This window comes from Ornithorhynchus anatinus, chromosome 8 (genome assembly GCF_004115215.2).
Source record: "Ornithorhynchus anatinus isolate Pmale09 chromosome 8, mOrnAna1.pri.v4, whole genome shotgun sequence".
NCBI classification, from domain to species: Eukaryota; Metazoa; Chordata; class Mammalia; order Monotremata; family Ornithorhynchidae; genus Ornithorhynchus; species Ornithorhynchus anatinus.
Window position 1 is genome coordinate 69,264,819 of NC_041735.1, and position 17,491 is coordinate 69,282,309.

General features: G+C 52.9%; 1 protein-coding gene across 1 annotated transcript in view; it reads left to right on the top strand.

Annotated features, from left to right (window-relative positions):
* PDK4 (pyruvate dehydrogenase kinase 4) overlaps nucleotides 1-16,604 on the top strand; it is a 29,734-nt gene extending 13,130 nt beyond the window's left edge. The window contains exons 6-11 of the mRNA XM_029071076.1: nucleotides 170-247; nucleotides 3,906-3,982; nucleotides 10,053-10,151; nucleotides 12,529-12,639; nucleotides 13,813-13,926; nucleotides 15,936-16,604. Of these exons, the coding sequence (XP_028926909.1) occupies nucleotides 170-247; nucleotides 3,906-3,982; nucleotides 10,053-10,151; nucleotides 12,529-12,639; nucleotides 13,813-13,926; nucleotides 15,936-16,079 (623 nt within the window). The 3' untranslated portion in view covers nucleotides 16,080-16,604. The remainder of the gene's footprint in view (nucleotides 1-169; nucleotides 248-3,905; nucleotides 3,983-10,052; nucleotides 10,152-12,528; nucleotides 12,640-13,812; nucleotides 13,927-15,935) is intronic.
* Nucleotides 16,605-17,491: the final 887 nt, after the last annotated feature.

A 17,491-nucleotide genomic window follows, 5' to 3' on the forward strand; every position in this document is an offset into this window, starting at 1 on the left:
CACTGTACTAAGCGCTTGGAAAGTCGGGCCCGGGCTCTTTCCATCAGGCCGCGCAGCCTCCAAACTTGAGAAATTTATGAGGCGAGCTCAGTTTTGAAGTTGGCCAGAACAGGATTTCTCAGACCATCCTCTCTGAGGACTCAAATTAAATAAATGTCATCTATTACAGATGCCTTTGAGAGTTCCCGCCTGCTCTGCGACCAGTATTATTTAACTTCTCCGGAACTGAAGCTCACCCAAGTGAACGGTAAGAATGGATAAGCTCCTGGTGTGCAGGGATTTTGTCTGACTATTGTTGTACTGTCCTCTCCCAAGCGCTTACTACTTTGGTCCGCACACGGTAAGCGCTCAATAAATAGGATTGAAATGAATGAACGAGAGCATTCATAAGGAAGAGAAGCAGCGTGGCCTAGTGGAAAGAGCCTGGGAGTCAGAAGACTTGGGTTCGAATTCCGGCCCTGCCACTCGCCCGCTGTGTGACCTCGGGCCATTCACTTCACCTCTCTGGGCCTCATTTACCTCACCTGTAAAATGGGGATTCAGTCCTACAGACTGTGAACCCCATGTGGGACAGGGACTGTGTCCACCCCGGTTAACTTCAATCTGTCCCAGCGCTTAGAACAGTGCTTGCCACGTAGTAAGCGCTTAACGAGTCTTGTGCCGTTGAGTCGTCTCCGGCCCGTCGTGACCCCGTGGACACATCTCTCCCCAGACGTCTCACCTCCATCTGCAATCGTTTCTTCCACAAAACAAACACCTTATAAGAAAAGCAGCGTAGCTTAGTGGAAAGAGCCCGGGCTTGGGTGCAGAGCACTGTTCTAAGCGCTGGGGTAGATACAGGGTAATTAGGTTGTCCCACATGAGGCTCACAGTCTTTAATTCTCATTTTACAGATGAGGTAACTGAGGCACAGAGAAGTGAAGTGACTTGCCCACAGTCACACAGCTGACAAGAGGCAGAGATGGGATTCGAACCCATGACCTCTGACTCCCAAGCCCGGGCTCTTTCCACTGAGCCCCGCTGCTACGTGCAGAGCACTGTACTAAGCGCTTGGAATGGACAATTGGGCAACAGAGAGAGACAATCCCTGCCCGATGACGGGCTCACGGTCTGAACGGGGAGACGCAGTGTGGCGCGGTGGAGAGACCATGGGCCTGGAAGTCAGGAGGTCATGGATTCTAATCCCGGCTCCACCACTTGTCCGCTGGGTGACCTTGGACAAGTGGCTTTACTTCTCTGGCTCTCAGTTCCCTCGTCTGCAAAATGGGGACCGGGACTGTGAGCGTTTAGTACGGTGCCTGGGAAATAGTAAGCGCTTAACGAATGCCATAATTATTATTACTTTTAAGCGGGACAAGGGACTGTGTCCAACCTGTAAACTTGGACCCACCCCTCTGCTTAGCAAGCAAAGCATAGCAGGCGCTTAACGAATACCACCATTATTCTTCCATCCCAGGAAGGTCCTCTCCCCGTCCCCCCGATCTGAGGAAGGGCACCCTGCAAACCAGGGCCAGCGACTGCAGCTCTGGGGAAGAGCTGGACTTTTGGGCAACCTTTGCTTCCCGGCTAGGGAAGAAACTTCGGTGGCGAAGAGGTTGTGAGAGCCGAAGGGGCTAAGATTGGCGTGGCGGGGCTGAGTGAGAGGACGAGGATGGGTGAGGGAGAAGGAGAAAAAGAGAGAGCCAGGAAGCTGAACTCAGGATTGGAAAAGCAGAGAAGCAGCGCGACTCAGTGGAAAGAACCCGGGCTTGGGAGTCGGAGCTCATGGGTTCGAATCCCGGCTCCGCCACTTGGCAGCTGGGTGACGGTGGGCGAGAGACTTCACTTCTCTGGGCCTCAGTGACCTCATCTGTAAAATGGGGATTAAGACTGTGAACCTCACGTGGGACAACCTGATGACTCTATCTCCCCCGGTGCTCCGCACATACCAAGCGCTTAACAAATACCAACATTATTATTACCATCTGTGTTGCCGGGCCGGTTGCATCGTCGCTGCATCTCTGCAGCCGCGAATGCGGAGGGCAGGGAGCCGGGCCAAGCCTTCCTTGAGCGTGCCAATTGTATCAAGGTGGAGCTTCTCCTTCCAACACCACCAGGCATTTTGGCGTTATGCTTCCTGGAAAATGCCAGGGGAATTCGCCTTCTAGAGGCAGCGTTTGGGCGCCTAGATGGCGAATTGAGGGCCTTTACCAAGTCTTACCCCTCTCGGGATCAGACCCGGAGAGTTTCCAGTCGTCTACCAGTCACGACTACGGGAGGGGGAGTCTAGCAGAGGCCCGTCCGTTCCATTCCTAGCCTGGGCAGGGTCGAGCGAGCGGCAGGCCGTCGGCTACGAGACAAAATTCACCCGTGTGGGACGCGGCGGCACGGGAGAGAGTCCGGGGAGGAGACTCGAGTTTACTGCGTGGAAGGGGGCAGATGGTCAATCGCTTCCGTATTTTTACCAGGAAAACTCTGTGGATCCACTACCAGAACGATTGCAGATGGAGGTGGGGCATTCTGGGAGAGATAAGAATAATGTTGGTATTTGTTAAGCGCTTACTACGTTCCAAGCACTGTTCTAAGGGCCGGGGGAGCTACGGGGCAATCGGGTTGTCCCTCGTCGGGCTCACAGTCTTAAACCCCATTTGACAGATGAGGGGACTGAGGCCCAGAGAAGTGAAGTGCGTGCCCGGAGTCACACAGCAGGCGAGGGGCGGAGCCGGGATTCGAACCCATGACCTCTGACTCCCAAGCCCGGGCTCTTGCCACTGAGCCACGCTGCTTCTCTGCTGCATCCGCGGCGTCGCTTTGGGTCGGACCCGACTCGACGGCAAGAGACGACGACAACAACCAAGTCGTAGTCTTTACCAAAGCTTGAGCCACCTTATTGGTCGTTTCAGAATCCAACTCCCACTCGTCAACTTAGGGGGAGTTGACGAAGTGCCGATGACCGGCCTGGGGGGAGCCTCTTGGCAAGCGGAGTCCAAGCAGCGCGGGGTGGCGGCTAGAGCACGGGCCTGGGAGTCAGAGGGTCCTGGGTTCTAATCCCGTCTCCGCCACTCGCCCACTGCGTGGCCTGGGGCAGGTCACTTCGCTTAGAGAAGCAGCGTGGCTCGGTGGAAAGAGCACGGGCTTTGGAGTCGGAGATCATGGGTTCGAATCCCGGCTCTGCCACTTGTCAGCTGGGTGACTCTGGGCAAGTCACTTCACTTCTCTGTGCCTCAGTTACCTCATCTGTAAAATGGGGATGAAGACCGGGAGGCCCTTGTGTCTACCCCGGCGCTTAGAACAGTGCTCTGCACATAGTAAGCGCTTAACAGATACCAACATCATCATTCTCTGGGCCTCAGTTCCCTCATCTGGGAGGGGGATTAAGACCAAGCCCCATGCGGGACGGGGACTGTGTTCAACCCGATTTGCTTGTATCCACCCCGGCGTTCAGTACAGTGCCTGGCACCTAACAAATACCTCAATGATCATCATTATCATTGAGCTGGTTCCTAGTCCCGTGGCCTGGGAGAAGCAGCCCCCAGCCTTCAGCGATGGAAGATTTCAACCTAGTACAGTGCCTGGCACATAGTAAGCGCTTCACAGTTACCATTATCAGAAATAGAGAAGCAGCGTGGCTCAGTAGAAAGAGCCCGGGCTTGGGAGTCAGAGGTCTTGGGTTCCAATTCTGGCTCCGCCACTTATCAGCTGTGTGACTTCGGCCGAGTCACTTGACTTCTCTGTGCCTCGGTTCCCTCATCTGGAAAATGGGGATGAAGACTGTGAGCCCCACGTGGGACAAACTGATCACCTTGTATCTCCCCAGCGCTTCGAGCGCTTGGCGCATAGTAAGCGCTTAACAGATACCAAAAATAATCATTATTATTACTGTGAGCTTATTTCCCGGCCTGAAATTTTTCTTTCTCTGCTTTTAGGGAAAGTCCCCGGCCAGCCCATCCACATAGTGTACGTTCCTTCTCACTTGCACCATATGCTGTTCGAGCTATTTAAGGTACCGAAATGCCGGGCGTGTGACGCAGTGTTTATCTGTGGGCTCCCCTCCCCCGGTCTCGGGAGGGCGGGAAGTCCTGGTGGCCAGGAAATGGGGCACGTTGGTTATCCCGCGCCTCCCCAGCCCCTGGGACGGGGCTCCCTCGCCTCCCCCCCAGAAACGAAGCCCCCAATTCCCACCTTCCAACTTCAGTGCTTCCACCTCCAGTCCGTGTGTCTCTATCTGTGAACCCGGGGTTGGGCAGGGATGGTCTCTATCTGTTCCCGAACTGTACTTTCCAAGCACTTAATACAGTGCTCTGCACACAGTAAGCGCTCAATAAATCCCATTGAATGAGTGAATGAATGTATCTGTAGTATATTGGCTTGTACCGGTATCTGTCTCCCCCCTCTAATGATAATAATGCTGGTATTTGCTAAGCGCTTACTATGTGCAGAGCACTGTTCTAAGCGCTGAGGTAGATACAGGGTAACCAAGTTGTCCCCCGTGAGGCTCACAGTTAATCCCCATTTTACAGATGAGGGAATTTAGGCCCAGAGATGTTAAGTGACTTGCCCACAGTCACACAGCTGACAAGTGGCGGAGCTGGGTTTTGAACCCATGACCTCTGACTCCCAAGCTCGGGCTCCTTCCGCTGTGCCACGCTCTAGACTGACTGCTCGCTGTGGGCAGGGAATGTTGGTATTTGTTAAGCGCTTACTATGTGCCGAGCACTGTTGTAAGCGCGGGGGTGGATACAGGGTAATCGGGTTGTCCCACGTGAGGCTCACAGTTAATCCCCATTTTACAGATGAGGTAACTGAGGCACAGAGGAAGTGAAGTGACTTGCCCACAGTCACACAGCTGACAAGTGGGCGAGTGGGGATTCGAACCCATGACCTCTGACTCCCAAGCCTGGGCTCTTTCCACTGAGCCACGCTGCTTCTCTGTTTAGTGCTGTATCGTCCTCTCCCAAACGCTTAGTACAGTGCTCTGCACACAGTAAGCGCTCAATAAATACCATGGAATGAATGAACGAATGAATGTCCGGTATCTCCTCACAGAAGAGGACGCGGTCACTCTTTACCGTAGCCCGGAGCGGCCCAACCAAATCGATCAGTCAGTGATATTTGTTGAGCACTTATTATTCATTCAATAGTATTTATTGAGCGCTTACTATGTGCAGAGCACTGTACTAAGCGCTCGGAATATACAATTCGGCAACAGATAGAGACAATCCCTGCCCAATGACGGGCTTATAGTCTAATCGAATTTATTGTACACTGTACTGTACAGAGCTCTGTATAGAGCACTGTACAGAGCACTGTACTAAGCGCTCGGGAGAGTACAATACCAAAGAATCAGTGGTACTAAGCGCTTCGGACAGTACAATACAAAAGAATCAGCGGACACGTCTAGAGGGGGAGGTAGACATTTAATATAAAAACAGAAGTAATTCTGAAAGAGGGGCCGTTATGAGTGGGCAGGGATGGTCTCTATCTGTGGCCGAATTGTACATTCCAAGTGCTCTGCAGCGTGGCTCGGTGAAAAGAGCCCGGGCTTGGGAGTCAGAGGTCATGAGTTCGAATGCCGGCTCTGCCACGTGCCAGCTGTGTGACTTTGGGCAAGTCGCTTCGCTTCTCTGTGCCTCAGTCCCCTCATCTGTAAAATGGGGATTGACTGTGAGCCCCACGTGGGACAACCTGATCACCTTGGATCCCCCAGCGCTTAGAACAGTGCTCGGCACATAGTAGGCGCTTAACGAATACCAAGATTATTATAGTAAGCGCTCAATAAATCCGATTGAGTGAATGAATGTGAAACTAAGGAAATGGTAAGCAATGGTCTCTACTGAGCGCTTCCTTTGTGCAGGCCACTGTACTAAGCGCTGGGGAGTGCACATTATATCGACAGACAGGTTCCCTGCCCACAGCGAGTTTATAGTACAGGGAGCTTTGCCCACTCTTGGCCAGCCCTGGAGCTGCTGGCATGGGATGGCAGAGGTTGGCATGACCTCTGGAGTTCCAGCCCGGCTGGTCCCAGCCACCGGGGCACGGATGGTCCCGGGGCTGATCCTGGTGGCGGGGCGGGGGGAATCAGGTGCCAGCCAGCTTGGGCTTCGGTTGTCGCCTTGCTCTGCCGTCCCTCCGTTGGCCTCCCCGGCTACTTTTCCCTCCCAGTAATAATAATAATAATACTACTTGTTAAGCGCTTATCAGTCAGCCGTACTTATTGAGCGCTTACTGCGTGCAGAGCACTGTACTTGCTCTGGTCGTGGGACAACCTGACTACCCTGAATCTACCCCAGCGCTTAGAGCAGTGCTCTGCACATAGTAAGCGCTTAACAGATACCAACATTATTATTGTTATTACTCAGCCCTTGGGAGAGGACAATAGAATAATAAACAGACACATTCCCTGCCCACAGCGAGCTGACAGTGTACAGACCGTAAGCCCGTCAATGGGCAGGGACTGTATCTGTTGCCGATTTGTCCATTCCAAGCGCTTAGTACAGTGCTCTGCACATAGTAAGCGCTCAATAATACTATTGAATGAATGAATGGAGGGGGAGACAGATATGAATAGAAATCAATAAATGACCGATGTGGACATAAGGGGTGTGGGGCTGGGACGGGGGAGGAAGAAAGGGGACAAGTCAGGGCGACGCAGAAGGGAGCTGAAGAAAAGGGAAAGAGGGTTTAGCCAGGGAAGCACTGGGGGAGATAGACGTTAATCAGGTTGGACACAGTCCCTGTCCCGCCTCTTGTACTGGACGCCCCCGAGCACCTAGTACAGTGCTCTGCACATTGTAAGCGCTCAATGAATACCATTGTTTATGATGATGACGATGGGGCTCACAGTCTAAGTGAAAGGGAGAACGGTGGCCTAGTGGATAGAGCCCAGGCCTGGGCGTCAGAAGGCCCCGAGTTCTAATTCTGACTCTGCCACTTGTCTGCTGGGTGCCCTTGGGCAAGTCACTTCCCTTCTCTGTGCCTCAGTTCCCTCATCTGCAAAACGGGGATTAATCCTACTCCCATGTGAGCCCCATGTGGGACATGGACTGCATCCAACCTGACTGGCTTGTGTCTACTCCAGCGCTTAGCACAGTGCCTGGAACATAGTGAGCTCTTAACAAATGCCGAAGAAAAAAAACCAGGTATCGAATCCCTCACCCTGACCCTTTCACCTCCTGGGGCCCAAAGAGACCAGTGGTAGCCCGGTACGTGGTCCCCCAAGTTTCAATTAGCAGGTAACCCCCCTCGCCTCTTTGTCTCGCACTCAAAGCCCTACGAAAAGCCCTTCTCCTCCAAGAAGCTTTCCCTGATGAACTTCTCTTAATAATATAATAGAATAACAATATAGTCTGCTCCTCCCGCTGGTCTAGCCTGCTGTCGAGCGAGCGGGTTGTTTCGGGAACACCGTGGCCTCCCTGGCTTCCCTCTTGCTCCCGGTTTAACTCAATCGACTGGACAGATTCCATTTCCGGATGGTTGGAGCGCTTCCTGTGTGCAGGGCACTGTACTGAGCGCTTGGGAGGGTAGGATACAACAGGGTCGGTTGGCCCGATCCCTGCCTTCGAGGACCCAGCAGTCAGGTTTCAAACAGATTTGGGGTGTCTGTGCTGCGGGGAACGTGTCTACCCGCTCCGTTGTCTTGTACTGACCCGACCGCTTAATCCGGTGTCCCGCACACGGCAAGCGCTCAATAAATACCCCCGATCGATTGATTCGCACGCCGAGAGGGCGCGGAGGGGGAAGCTGGGTATCCAGGTCAAAGTTGAGGAATTGAAACTCAAACAAAAGTGCCCCATTTGGGGCCTGTTTATCTCCCGGGTGTTTAGAGGCTCCAGGAATTCAGATGATTTTAATCGTTTGGCAAAAGCTCGACTTTTGGCCCGGAGCCCGTTTCCTCTAGCAAATATTTAAACCGGATTAGCTACCTCGGCGTTCACCGCCAATTACTCCGTGACTGTGGCAACGTCTGTTTCTCGTCCGCTCCGCACGCAGGGAAGCGGAGTGGAAAGGGAAGGAGCGGGGTGATATTAAACATTCTTTCTCCTTTAGCCTTTGTAAACAAGTCCAGAATATACCTGCCCACAGCTCATTTTCCACAGCCTAACCCCGGGAGGCGATACGAGCAGCAAAATAAGCAACATCAGCTCTGGCACTGAAAATGAATTTTTCCCCCGGCCGAATGGTCGGCCTAACGAGTTTACCGAGGCAGAAGTGGGCCAGAAGATCGCCGCGACTCCTTTGCCCTTTAGTCGAAAGCAAACGGTGCCCAAACAGAAGTGGCTATAAAAAAAACCAAGCTTCGCGTCTTTGACCCTAGGGATCGGGTCTCCTCACTCTATCGTCCTCTTTCCCAAGCGCTCAGTACGGAGCTCCGCACGCAGTAGACTGGAAGCTCCTCGAAGGCAGGGATCAATTCTAACTGGGACCTGGGATCTAATCCGGGGAAGCAGCGTGGCTCAGTGGAAAGAGCACGGGCTTGGGAGTCAGAGGTCATGGGTTCAAATCCCGGCTCTGCCACTTGTCGGCTGTGTGACTGTGGGCGAGTCACTTCACTTCTCTGGGCCTCAGTTCCTTCATCTGTAAAATGGGGATTAAGACTGTGAGCCCCACGTGGGACAACCTGATTCCCCTGTGTCTACCCCAGCGCTTAGAACAGTGCTCTGCACATAGTAAGCGCTTAACAAATACCAACGTTATTATTATTATTATTATCCACATGTCTGCTGGGTGACCTTGGTCGAGTCATTTCACTTCTCTGGGCCACAGTTACCTCATCTGTAAAATGGGGATTAAGAGAATGAGCCCTATGTGGGACAGGGACTGTGTCTACCCTGATTAACTTTTATCTACCTCAGGGATTAAAGCGGTTCTTGGCTCATAATAAACGCTTAAGAAGTACCATTATTATTATTACTCTATTGTCCTCTCACAAGCGCTCAGTACAGTGCCCTGCACACAGTAATCTGGAAGCTCCTCGAAAGCAGGGATCAATTCTAACTGGGACCTGGGATCTAATCCACATGTCTGCTGGGTGACCTTGGGCAAGTCATTTCACTTCTCTGGGCCACAGTTACCTCATCTGTAAAATGGGGATTAAGAGAATGAGCCCTATGTGGGACAGGGACTTTGTCTACCCTGATTAACTTTTATCTACCTCAGGGATTAAAGCGGTGCCTGGCTCATAATAAATGCTTAAGAAGTACATTATTATTATTGCTCTATTGTCCTCTCACAAGCGCTCAGTACAATGCCCTGCGCACAGTAATCTGGAAGCTCCTCGAAGGTAGGGATCAGGTCTGCTTAATCTACCGTATGCTCCCGGGGAATTGAGACAGTGCTCAGGATATAGTAAACTCCTGAAGGCAAGATTCGTGTCTACTATCTATTGTACCCTCCCAAGCGCTTAGTACAGTGCTCTGCACAGTAGGCTGTAAATTCCTGGAGGACATACCACTGATGGATTGATTGATTGATTGATTGAAGAGAATGGTGTAACCAGCCTAAGAGAGCCTCTCTCCTACCGCTCTCTCTTTGAGCAGCGAACTAACAATGTCTTGGTGGGGCAGCGTGGCTCAGCGGAAAGAGCCTGGGCTTCGGAGTCAGAGGTCATGAGTTCGACTCCCGGCTCTGCCACTTGTCAGCTGTGGGACTGTGGGCGAGTCACTTCACTTCTCTGTGCCTCCGTGACCTCATCTGTAAAATGGGGATTAACTGTGAGCCTCACGTGGGACAACCTGATTCCCCTGGATCTCCCCCAGCGCTTAGAACAGTGCTCTGCACAGAGTAAGCGCTTAACAAATACCAACATTATTATTATTAGTGGAAAGAGCACGGGCTTGGGAGTCGGAGGTCGTGGGTTCTAATCCCGGCTCCGCCACTTGTCTGCTGTGTGACCTTGGTCACTTAACTTCTCTGTGCCTCCGTTCCCTCATCTGTAAAAAGGGGGATTAAAAAATGTGAGCCCCACGTGGGACAATCTGATGACCCTGTATCTACCCCGGCGCTTAGAACAGTGCTCCGCACATAGTAAGCGCTTAACAGATACCATAATTATTATCATTATTGGTTTTTCCTAGAACGCCATGAGGGCCACTGTGGAGCACCAAGAAAATTGCCCTTCCCTGTCTCCCATCGAGGTGACCGTGGTCCTGGGGAAAGAAGACCTAACCATCAAGGTAAAAGACCCCCTTCTCCGCGTCCAGGGTCTCCGTCAGACAGGGAAAGACTTCCTGCCTCAACTTGCCCCCTCCTACCTCACCTGGCTGCTCTCCCACTGCAGCCCAGCCCGCACCCTCGGCTCCTCTACTGCCAACCTTCTCCCTGGGCCTTCATCTCGTCTATCTCGCCGCCGACCCCTCGCCCGCGTCCCGCCTCTGGCCCGGAACGCCTTCCCTCCTCAAATCCCTCAGACGATTACCCTCCCCTACACCTTCCGAGCCTTACTGAGGGCCCGTCTCCTCCAAGAGGCCTTCCCTGACTAAACCCCCTTTCCTCTCCTCCCAATCCCTTCTCCGTCGCCCCGACCGGCTTCCTTTATTCATCCCCGGTCCCAGCCCCACATCACTTATGTCCACATCTCTCATTTATTTCTATTCATGTCTGTCTCCCCCTCTCGAATCCCGGCTCTGCCACTTGTCAGCTGTGTGACTGTGGGCGAGTCACTTCACTTCTCTGGGCCTCAGTGACCTCGTCTGTAAAAATGGGGATTAACTGTCAGCCTCACGTGGGACAACCTGATTCCCCTGTATCTACCCCAGCGCTTAGAACAGTGCTCTGCACATAGTAAGCGCTTAACAAATACCAACATTATTAGACTGTAAGCTCGTTGTGGGCGGGGAATGTGTCTTTTAGATGGTTAGATTGTCCTCTTCCAAATGCTTAGTGCAGTGCTCTGCACACAGTAAGCGCTCAATAAATACGCCCGACTGACTCACTGGCAGAACACCAACAGCCCCGTCGACTACGTTTCTCCGTGATATCTCTGTTTAGAACTCATCCGTCACTGCACCCCGATGGTTCATCGTCTTATCTATTCTAAAAATAATAGAGTATTATTTTTAATAGGCGTGGCCTAGTGGAGAGAGCGCAGGTCTAGGGATCAGAATGATACGGGTTCTAACCGTGGCTCCGCCCTTTATTTTTTATTATGGTATGTGTCAAGCATTTGAGAAGCATATTGAGAAGCAGCGTGGCTCAGTGGAAAGAGCCCGGGTTTTGGAGTCAGAGGTCATGGGTTCGAATCCCGGCTCTGCCGCTTGTCAGCTGGGTGACTGTGGGCAAGTCACTTCACTTCTCCGTGCCTCAGTCCCCTCATCTGTAAAATGGGGATTAAGACTGTGAGCCCCACGTGGGACGACCTGATTCCCCTGTGTCTACCCCAGCGCTTAAAACAGTGCTCTGCCCATAGTAAGCGCTTAACGAATACCAACGTGATTAAGCATTTACTATTGTTCTAAGCACCAGGGTAGGTACGTGTTAATTAGGTTGGACGTAGTCCCGGTCCTGCTAACAGTCAAGTAGGCGGGAGAGCAGGGAGTCCTTATCTGCTGTGTGACCTTGGGCCAGTCACTTCACTTCTCTGGGCCTCAGTTGCCTCGTCTGTGACAGGAGGAGTAAGACTGTGACCTCCTCGTGGGGCAGAGACTGCGAAAAACCTGAATAGCTTGTCTGTACCCCGTTCTTAGTACAGTGCCTGGCACATAGTGAGGGCTTAAGGAGTAGCCTGGCATAGTGGATAGAGCACAGGCCCGAGAGTCAGAAGGTCATGGGTTCTAATCCCGGCTCCGCCCCTCGTCTGCGGTGTGACCTTGGGCAAATCGCTTCAGTGACCTCATCTGAAAAACGGGGATTGGGACTAGGAGCCCCTTGTGGGACAGGGGCTGTGCCCAAACCCGATTTGCTCATATTCCCCTGATTAGACCGTAAGCCCGTCAATGGGCAGGGACTGTCTCTATCTGTACATTCCAAGCGCTTAGTCCAGTGCTCTGCACATAGTAAGCGCTCAATAAATACTATTGAATGAATGAATGAATGAATATCCACCCCAGCTCAGTGCCTGGCACACAGTAAACTCTTAACAGATATCACAATTATTAGAACAGTGCTTTGCACACAGTAAGCGCTTAACAAATGCCACCATTATTCTTAATTATTAGTACTGTTATTAAGAAATGCCATTTTTAAAAAATAAATAAATCCAAAAAGTGTGTGATAGCCGCTTGAGTGAGCAGCTCTGGCACTACCGGTGTTAACTCGTGATGTCGGCGGTGCTTCCGCTAGAGAAGCAGCGTGGGTCAGTGGAAAGAGCCCGGGCTTTGGAGTCAGAAGTCATGGGTTCGAATCCCGTCTCTGCCACTTGTCCGCTGTGTGACTGTGGGCAAGTCGCTTAACTTCTCTGTGCCTCGGTTACCTCATCTGTAAAATGGGGATTAAGACTGTGAGCCCCACGTGGGACAACCTGATTCCCCTGTGTCTACCCCGGCGCTTAGAACCGTGCTCTGCCCATAGTAAGCGCTTAACAAATACCAACGTTATTATTATTATTCCTCTTAGATTTCGGACCGAGGGGGAGGCGTCCCCTTGAGGATAACTGACCGCCTGTTTAGCTACACGTACACGACGGCGCCGACCCCGGTGATGGACAACTCTCGCAACGCTCCTCTGGTAGGAGATTCTCTGGCTTCTTCTCTCCCCAGGCTGCTTGTTTCGGGTGGTTGGGCCCCGGGGCAGCGGCCGAGATCTGGACGCAGAGTCTCGGCTGTGAGGCGGCCACGGGGACCGCGGGACGTTGTCTTGTACTCCCCCAAACGCTTAGTGCAGTGCTCGGCACACAATCAGAGAGAAGGAGAGCGGCCTAGCGGATAGAGCACAGGCCAAGGAGTCAGAAGGACCTGGGTTCTAATCCCCGCTCCGCCACTTGTCTGCTGTAGGGTCTTGGGCAAGTCACTTCACTTCTCTGGGCCTCAGTTCCCTCATCTGTACAATGGGGATTAAGACCGTGAGCCCCTCGTGGGACACCGACTGTGTACAATCCTATTGACTTGCATCAACCGCAGCACTTATTTCAAGCCACAAAGTAAGCGCCTACCAAATAGTATTAAATAGTAATAATAATAATGATGGTATTTGTTAAGCACTTACTATGTGCAAAGCACTGTTTTAAGCACTGGAGGGAGACAAGGTGATCAGGTTGTCCCGCAGTCTTAATCCCCATTTTCCAGATGAGGTAACTGAGGCACAGAGAAGTGAAGTGACTTGCCCGAGGTCACGCAGCTGACAAGCGGCGGAGCCGGGATTAGAACCCATGACCTCTGACTCCCAAGCCTGGGCTCTTTTCCACTGAGTCACGCTGCTTCTCTATTAAAAAAAATGGATGTCCCTGATTGATTTCTGCTCCAAGATGCCTGAGAGCCGGAGTCTTCCATCGAATAATAATAATAATGTTGGTATTTGTTAAGCGCTTACTATGTGCAGAGCACCGTTTTAAGCGCTGGGGTAGATACAGGGTCATCAGGTCGTCCCACGTGAGGCTCACAGTTACTCCCCATTTTCCAGATGAGGTAACCGAGGCCCAGAGAAGTGAAGTGACTCGCCCACGGTCACACAGCCGACAAGTGGCAGAGCCGGGAGTCGAACCCACGACCCCTGACTCCGAAGCCCGGGCTCTTTCCGCTGAGCCACGCTGCTTCTCTCTGATTGCGTGCCTGAGCCACGCTCAGAGCCTCCAACGTGGCTACGGGCCACCGGGCCCACGAGGGTCAGCTCGCAGGCCGGCTCGCGGCCTAGCTCCCGGACAGGAGGGATCGACGTTGCCAGTGATGGGCTCTTCTCTTCCAGGCTGGCTTTGGTTACGGTCTGCCCATTTCACGCCTCTATGCCAAGTACTTCCAAGGAGACCTGAATCTCTACTCCCTGTCGGGTTACGGGACAGACGCCATAATCTACTTAAAGGTACGACGCGCGTGGGCCGTGCGACGTTCCAGGTCTGCGGCACCCTCGGCTCCCTCCCCGCCGGGCCCCGATTTCGGTATGGAAACTCCAGCTGGTTTCTTGGTGGGCTTCTCGGCCTCTGACTTTCCAGTGGATGCTCTGGTGAGCTACTGGGAGCTCACCTCCTCCAAGAGGCCTTCCCAGACTGAGCATCCCCTTCTCCCTCTGTTCCCTCTCCCTTCCTCCCTTCCCCTCCCCTCAGCTAAGCCCCCTTTCCCTCTGCACCTCCCCCTCTCCCTTCCCCTCCCCTCAGCACTCTGCTCATTTGTGTATATTTTCATCGCCCTATTTACTTTGTTAATGAGGTGTCCATCCCTTCGATTCTATTCATCGTGATTATGTTGTCTCGTTTCTGTCCGTCCGTCTCCTCCGATTAGACTGCGAGCCCGTCATCGGGCAGCGATGGTCTCTCTCTGTTGCCGAATTGTATATTCCGAGAGCTTAGTACAACGCTCTGCACATAGTAAGCGCTCAGTAAAGAAGCAGCGTGGCTCAGTGGCAAGAGCCCGGGCTTGGGAGTCAGAGGTCACGGGTTTGAATCCCGACTGCCCCTTGTCAGCTGTGTGACTGGGGGCAAGTCACTTCACTTCTCTGTGCCTCAGTTCCCTCATCTGTAAAAATGGGGATTAACTGTGAGCCTCACGTGGGACAACCTCATTCCCCTGTATCTACCCCAGTGCTTAGAACAGTGCTCTGCCCCTAGGAAGAGCTTAACAAATGCCAACATTATTATAAATACTATTGAATGAATGAATGAGTGAATGCATAGAGCCCAGACCTGGGAGTCAGAAGGTCACGGGTTCCAATCCGGCCTCCGCCACTTGCCTGCTGTGCGACCTTGGACAAGTCACTTCACTTCTCTGGGCTCCAGTTCTCTCATCTGGAAAATGGGGATTGAGGCTGTGAGCCCCACGTGGGACAGGGGCTGCGTCCAACCCGATTTGCTCATAGCCACCCCGGCGCTTAGTACACTGCTGATAAGTGCTTAACATAGTAAATTCACATAGTAAGCACTTTGTAAGTGCTTAACAAATACCAGAGAAACAGCATCGCTCAGTGGAAAGAGCCCAGGCTTAGGAGTCAGATGTCATGCGTTCGAATCCCGGCTCTGCCACTTGTCAGCTGTGTGACTTTGGGCGAGTCACTTAACCTCTCTGTGCCTCAGTTACCTCATCTGTAAAATGGGGATTAACTGTGAGCCTCACGTGGGACGACCTGATGACCCTGTTTCTACCCCAGCGCTTAGAACAGTGCTCTGCACATAGTAAGTGCTTAACAAATACCAACATTATTATTATTATTACCATGATTATCATTTCATCCATCAATGAATCATATTTACTGAGTACTTACTCTGTGCAGAACACTGTATTAAGAGCTTGGGAGAGCGTAATTTAAGAGTTGATAGAATTCTGGAAGCAGCGTGGCCCAGTGGATGGAGCCCGGGCCTGAGAGTCAGAAAGTAATGGGTTCTAATCCCGGCCCCGCACTTTTCTGCTGCGTGAAAGTCGCTTCGCCTCTCTAGGCCTCAGTTACCTCACCTGTAAACAGCGATTAAGACCCTGAGCCCCACGTGGGACGGGGACGTGTCCAACCCGATTTGCTTGTATCCACCCCAGCGCCTAGTACAGTGCCTGGCACATAGTAAGCGCTGGACGAATACCACAGTTATCATCGTTATACCACAGTTATCACGGAAGCAGCGTGGCTCAGTGGAAAGAGCCCGGGCTTGGGAGGCGGAGGTCATGGGTTCGAATCCCAGCTCTGCCACTTGGCAGCTGTGTGACTGTGGGCGAGTGACTTTACTTCTCTGAGCCTCAGTTCCCTCATCAGTAAAATGGGGCCGAAGACTGTGAGCCTCACGTGGGACAACCTGATGACCCTGTATCTCCCCCAGCGCTTAAAACAGTGCTCTGCACATAGTAAGCGCTTAACAGATACCAACATTATTATTACTATCGTCGCTCCAGGCCCTGTCCACGGAGTCGGTAGAGAAGCTCCCGGTGTTCAACAAGTCGGCCTTCAAGCATTACCAGATGAGCCCGGAAGCCGGCGACTGGTGTGTGCCCAGCAAAGAGCCGAAGGACCTGTCGAAGGAGAAGGTGGCCATGTGAGAGGACTCGCCTGGGGGGCAAGAGGGAGGACCAGTGGTTCCTCCCCATCCTCCCCAACCTCCCCACCCTCCGCCCCCTTCCTCCACCCACGCATCCAACCACGGACTGTGACTCTCGGGTGGTTTTCGGGTCCTCTCCAAGCCTTCCCAGCCACTGGCCGCGTTGGAACTCGAAAGAGATACCCTCTCTCCCCCCTCCCCGGCTGGACTGCCCCCAATTCCCAGCCCGAAATGGACGGAGGCCGAGGAGGAGGCTTGCCGGGCCAGCACGGGGAGGAACGGAGCCTCGTCGTCCCCGTAGTTGACAGGCAGAAGACGTCGGTCTGGAAGCCGCTCTCTTACTTAATCGCAAATGGCAGCCATCTGGATCCCCTCCGCTCCCATCCAGAACTCCTGGTGACGAGGGGCAAAGCAGAGATCCAGGGAGGGAATGAAAACCATTTTTTGTAAGTAGTATTTAAGCACTTACTATGTGTCATACACTAATCTAAGCGCTGGAGAAGGTTCAGGTTAATTAGGTCGGACACAGTCCCTGCCCCGCATGGGGCTCACGGTCTCAGCAGGAACGGATATTTCATCTCCGTTTTACGGTTGAGGGAACTGAGGCCCAGAAGAGTGAAGTGACTTGCCCGGGGTCGCACGGCGAGCAATTGAGAAGCAGCGTGGTGTAGTGGGTAGAGCCGGGCCTGGGAGTCAGTGGGTCAAGGGTTCTATTCCCGGCTCCACCACTTCTCTGCTGTGTGGCCTGGGGCAAGTCACTTTACTTCTCTGTGCCTCAGTTCCCTCATCTGTAAAATGGGGATTGAGACTGTGACCCCCATGTGGGACAGCGTCCAAACCGATCTGCCTGTGTCCACCCCAGCACCTAGTATGGTGTCTAGCACAAAATAAGAGCTTAACGAATGCCATGATCATTATTGTTATTAATATTAATTGGCAGAGCTGGGACTAGAAGCCAGATTCCCCTGATTCCCAGGCCCGGGCTCTCTCCACTAGGCCACGTTGCTTCTCTAAGGTGCAGCCAATGATGCTACGATTTGTAACCCACCCCCTCCGCCCCTCTCCCCTCCCGATCCCCGTCTTCGGTGCAGTTTCTCCCACCTCACGGGCCGTGGGTGAATCCTCCTTATGCCCCAGAGCCTGGCTTCGCCTGGGAGATTTGTGCCCGGCAGTTACAGAAACGGCTGCAGGGGCGGGAAGAACGAGTCCTCTCGTCTGTTTCTGATTTCCTGGCCGGCAGGCCGGGAGGTCTCTCAGGCCACGGGGCAGTCGGGCCCCAAGCCACCGGACAGATTGCCTTCTACTCAGCTGGGGCTATTGACTGTGGTAGGACACTTTGGACTTGAATCCCCTGCTGTAAGCATACGTCACCTTTAATATGTCGACTAAACCAATCTAAGCTAAATGTCAGAT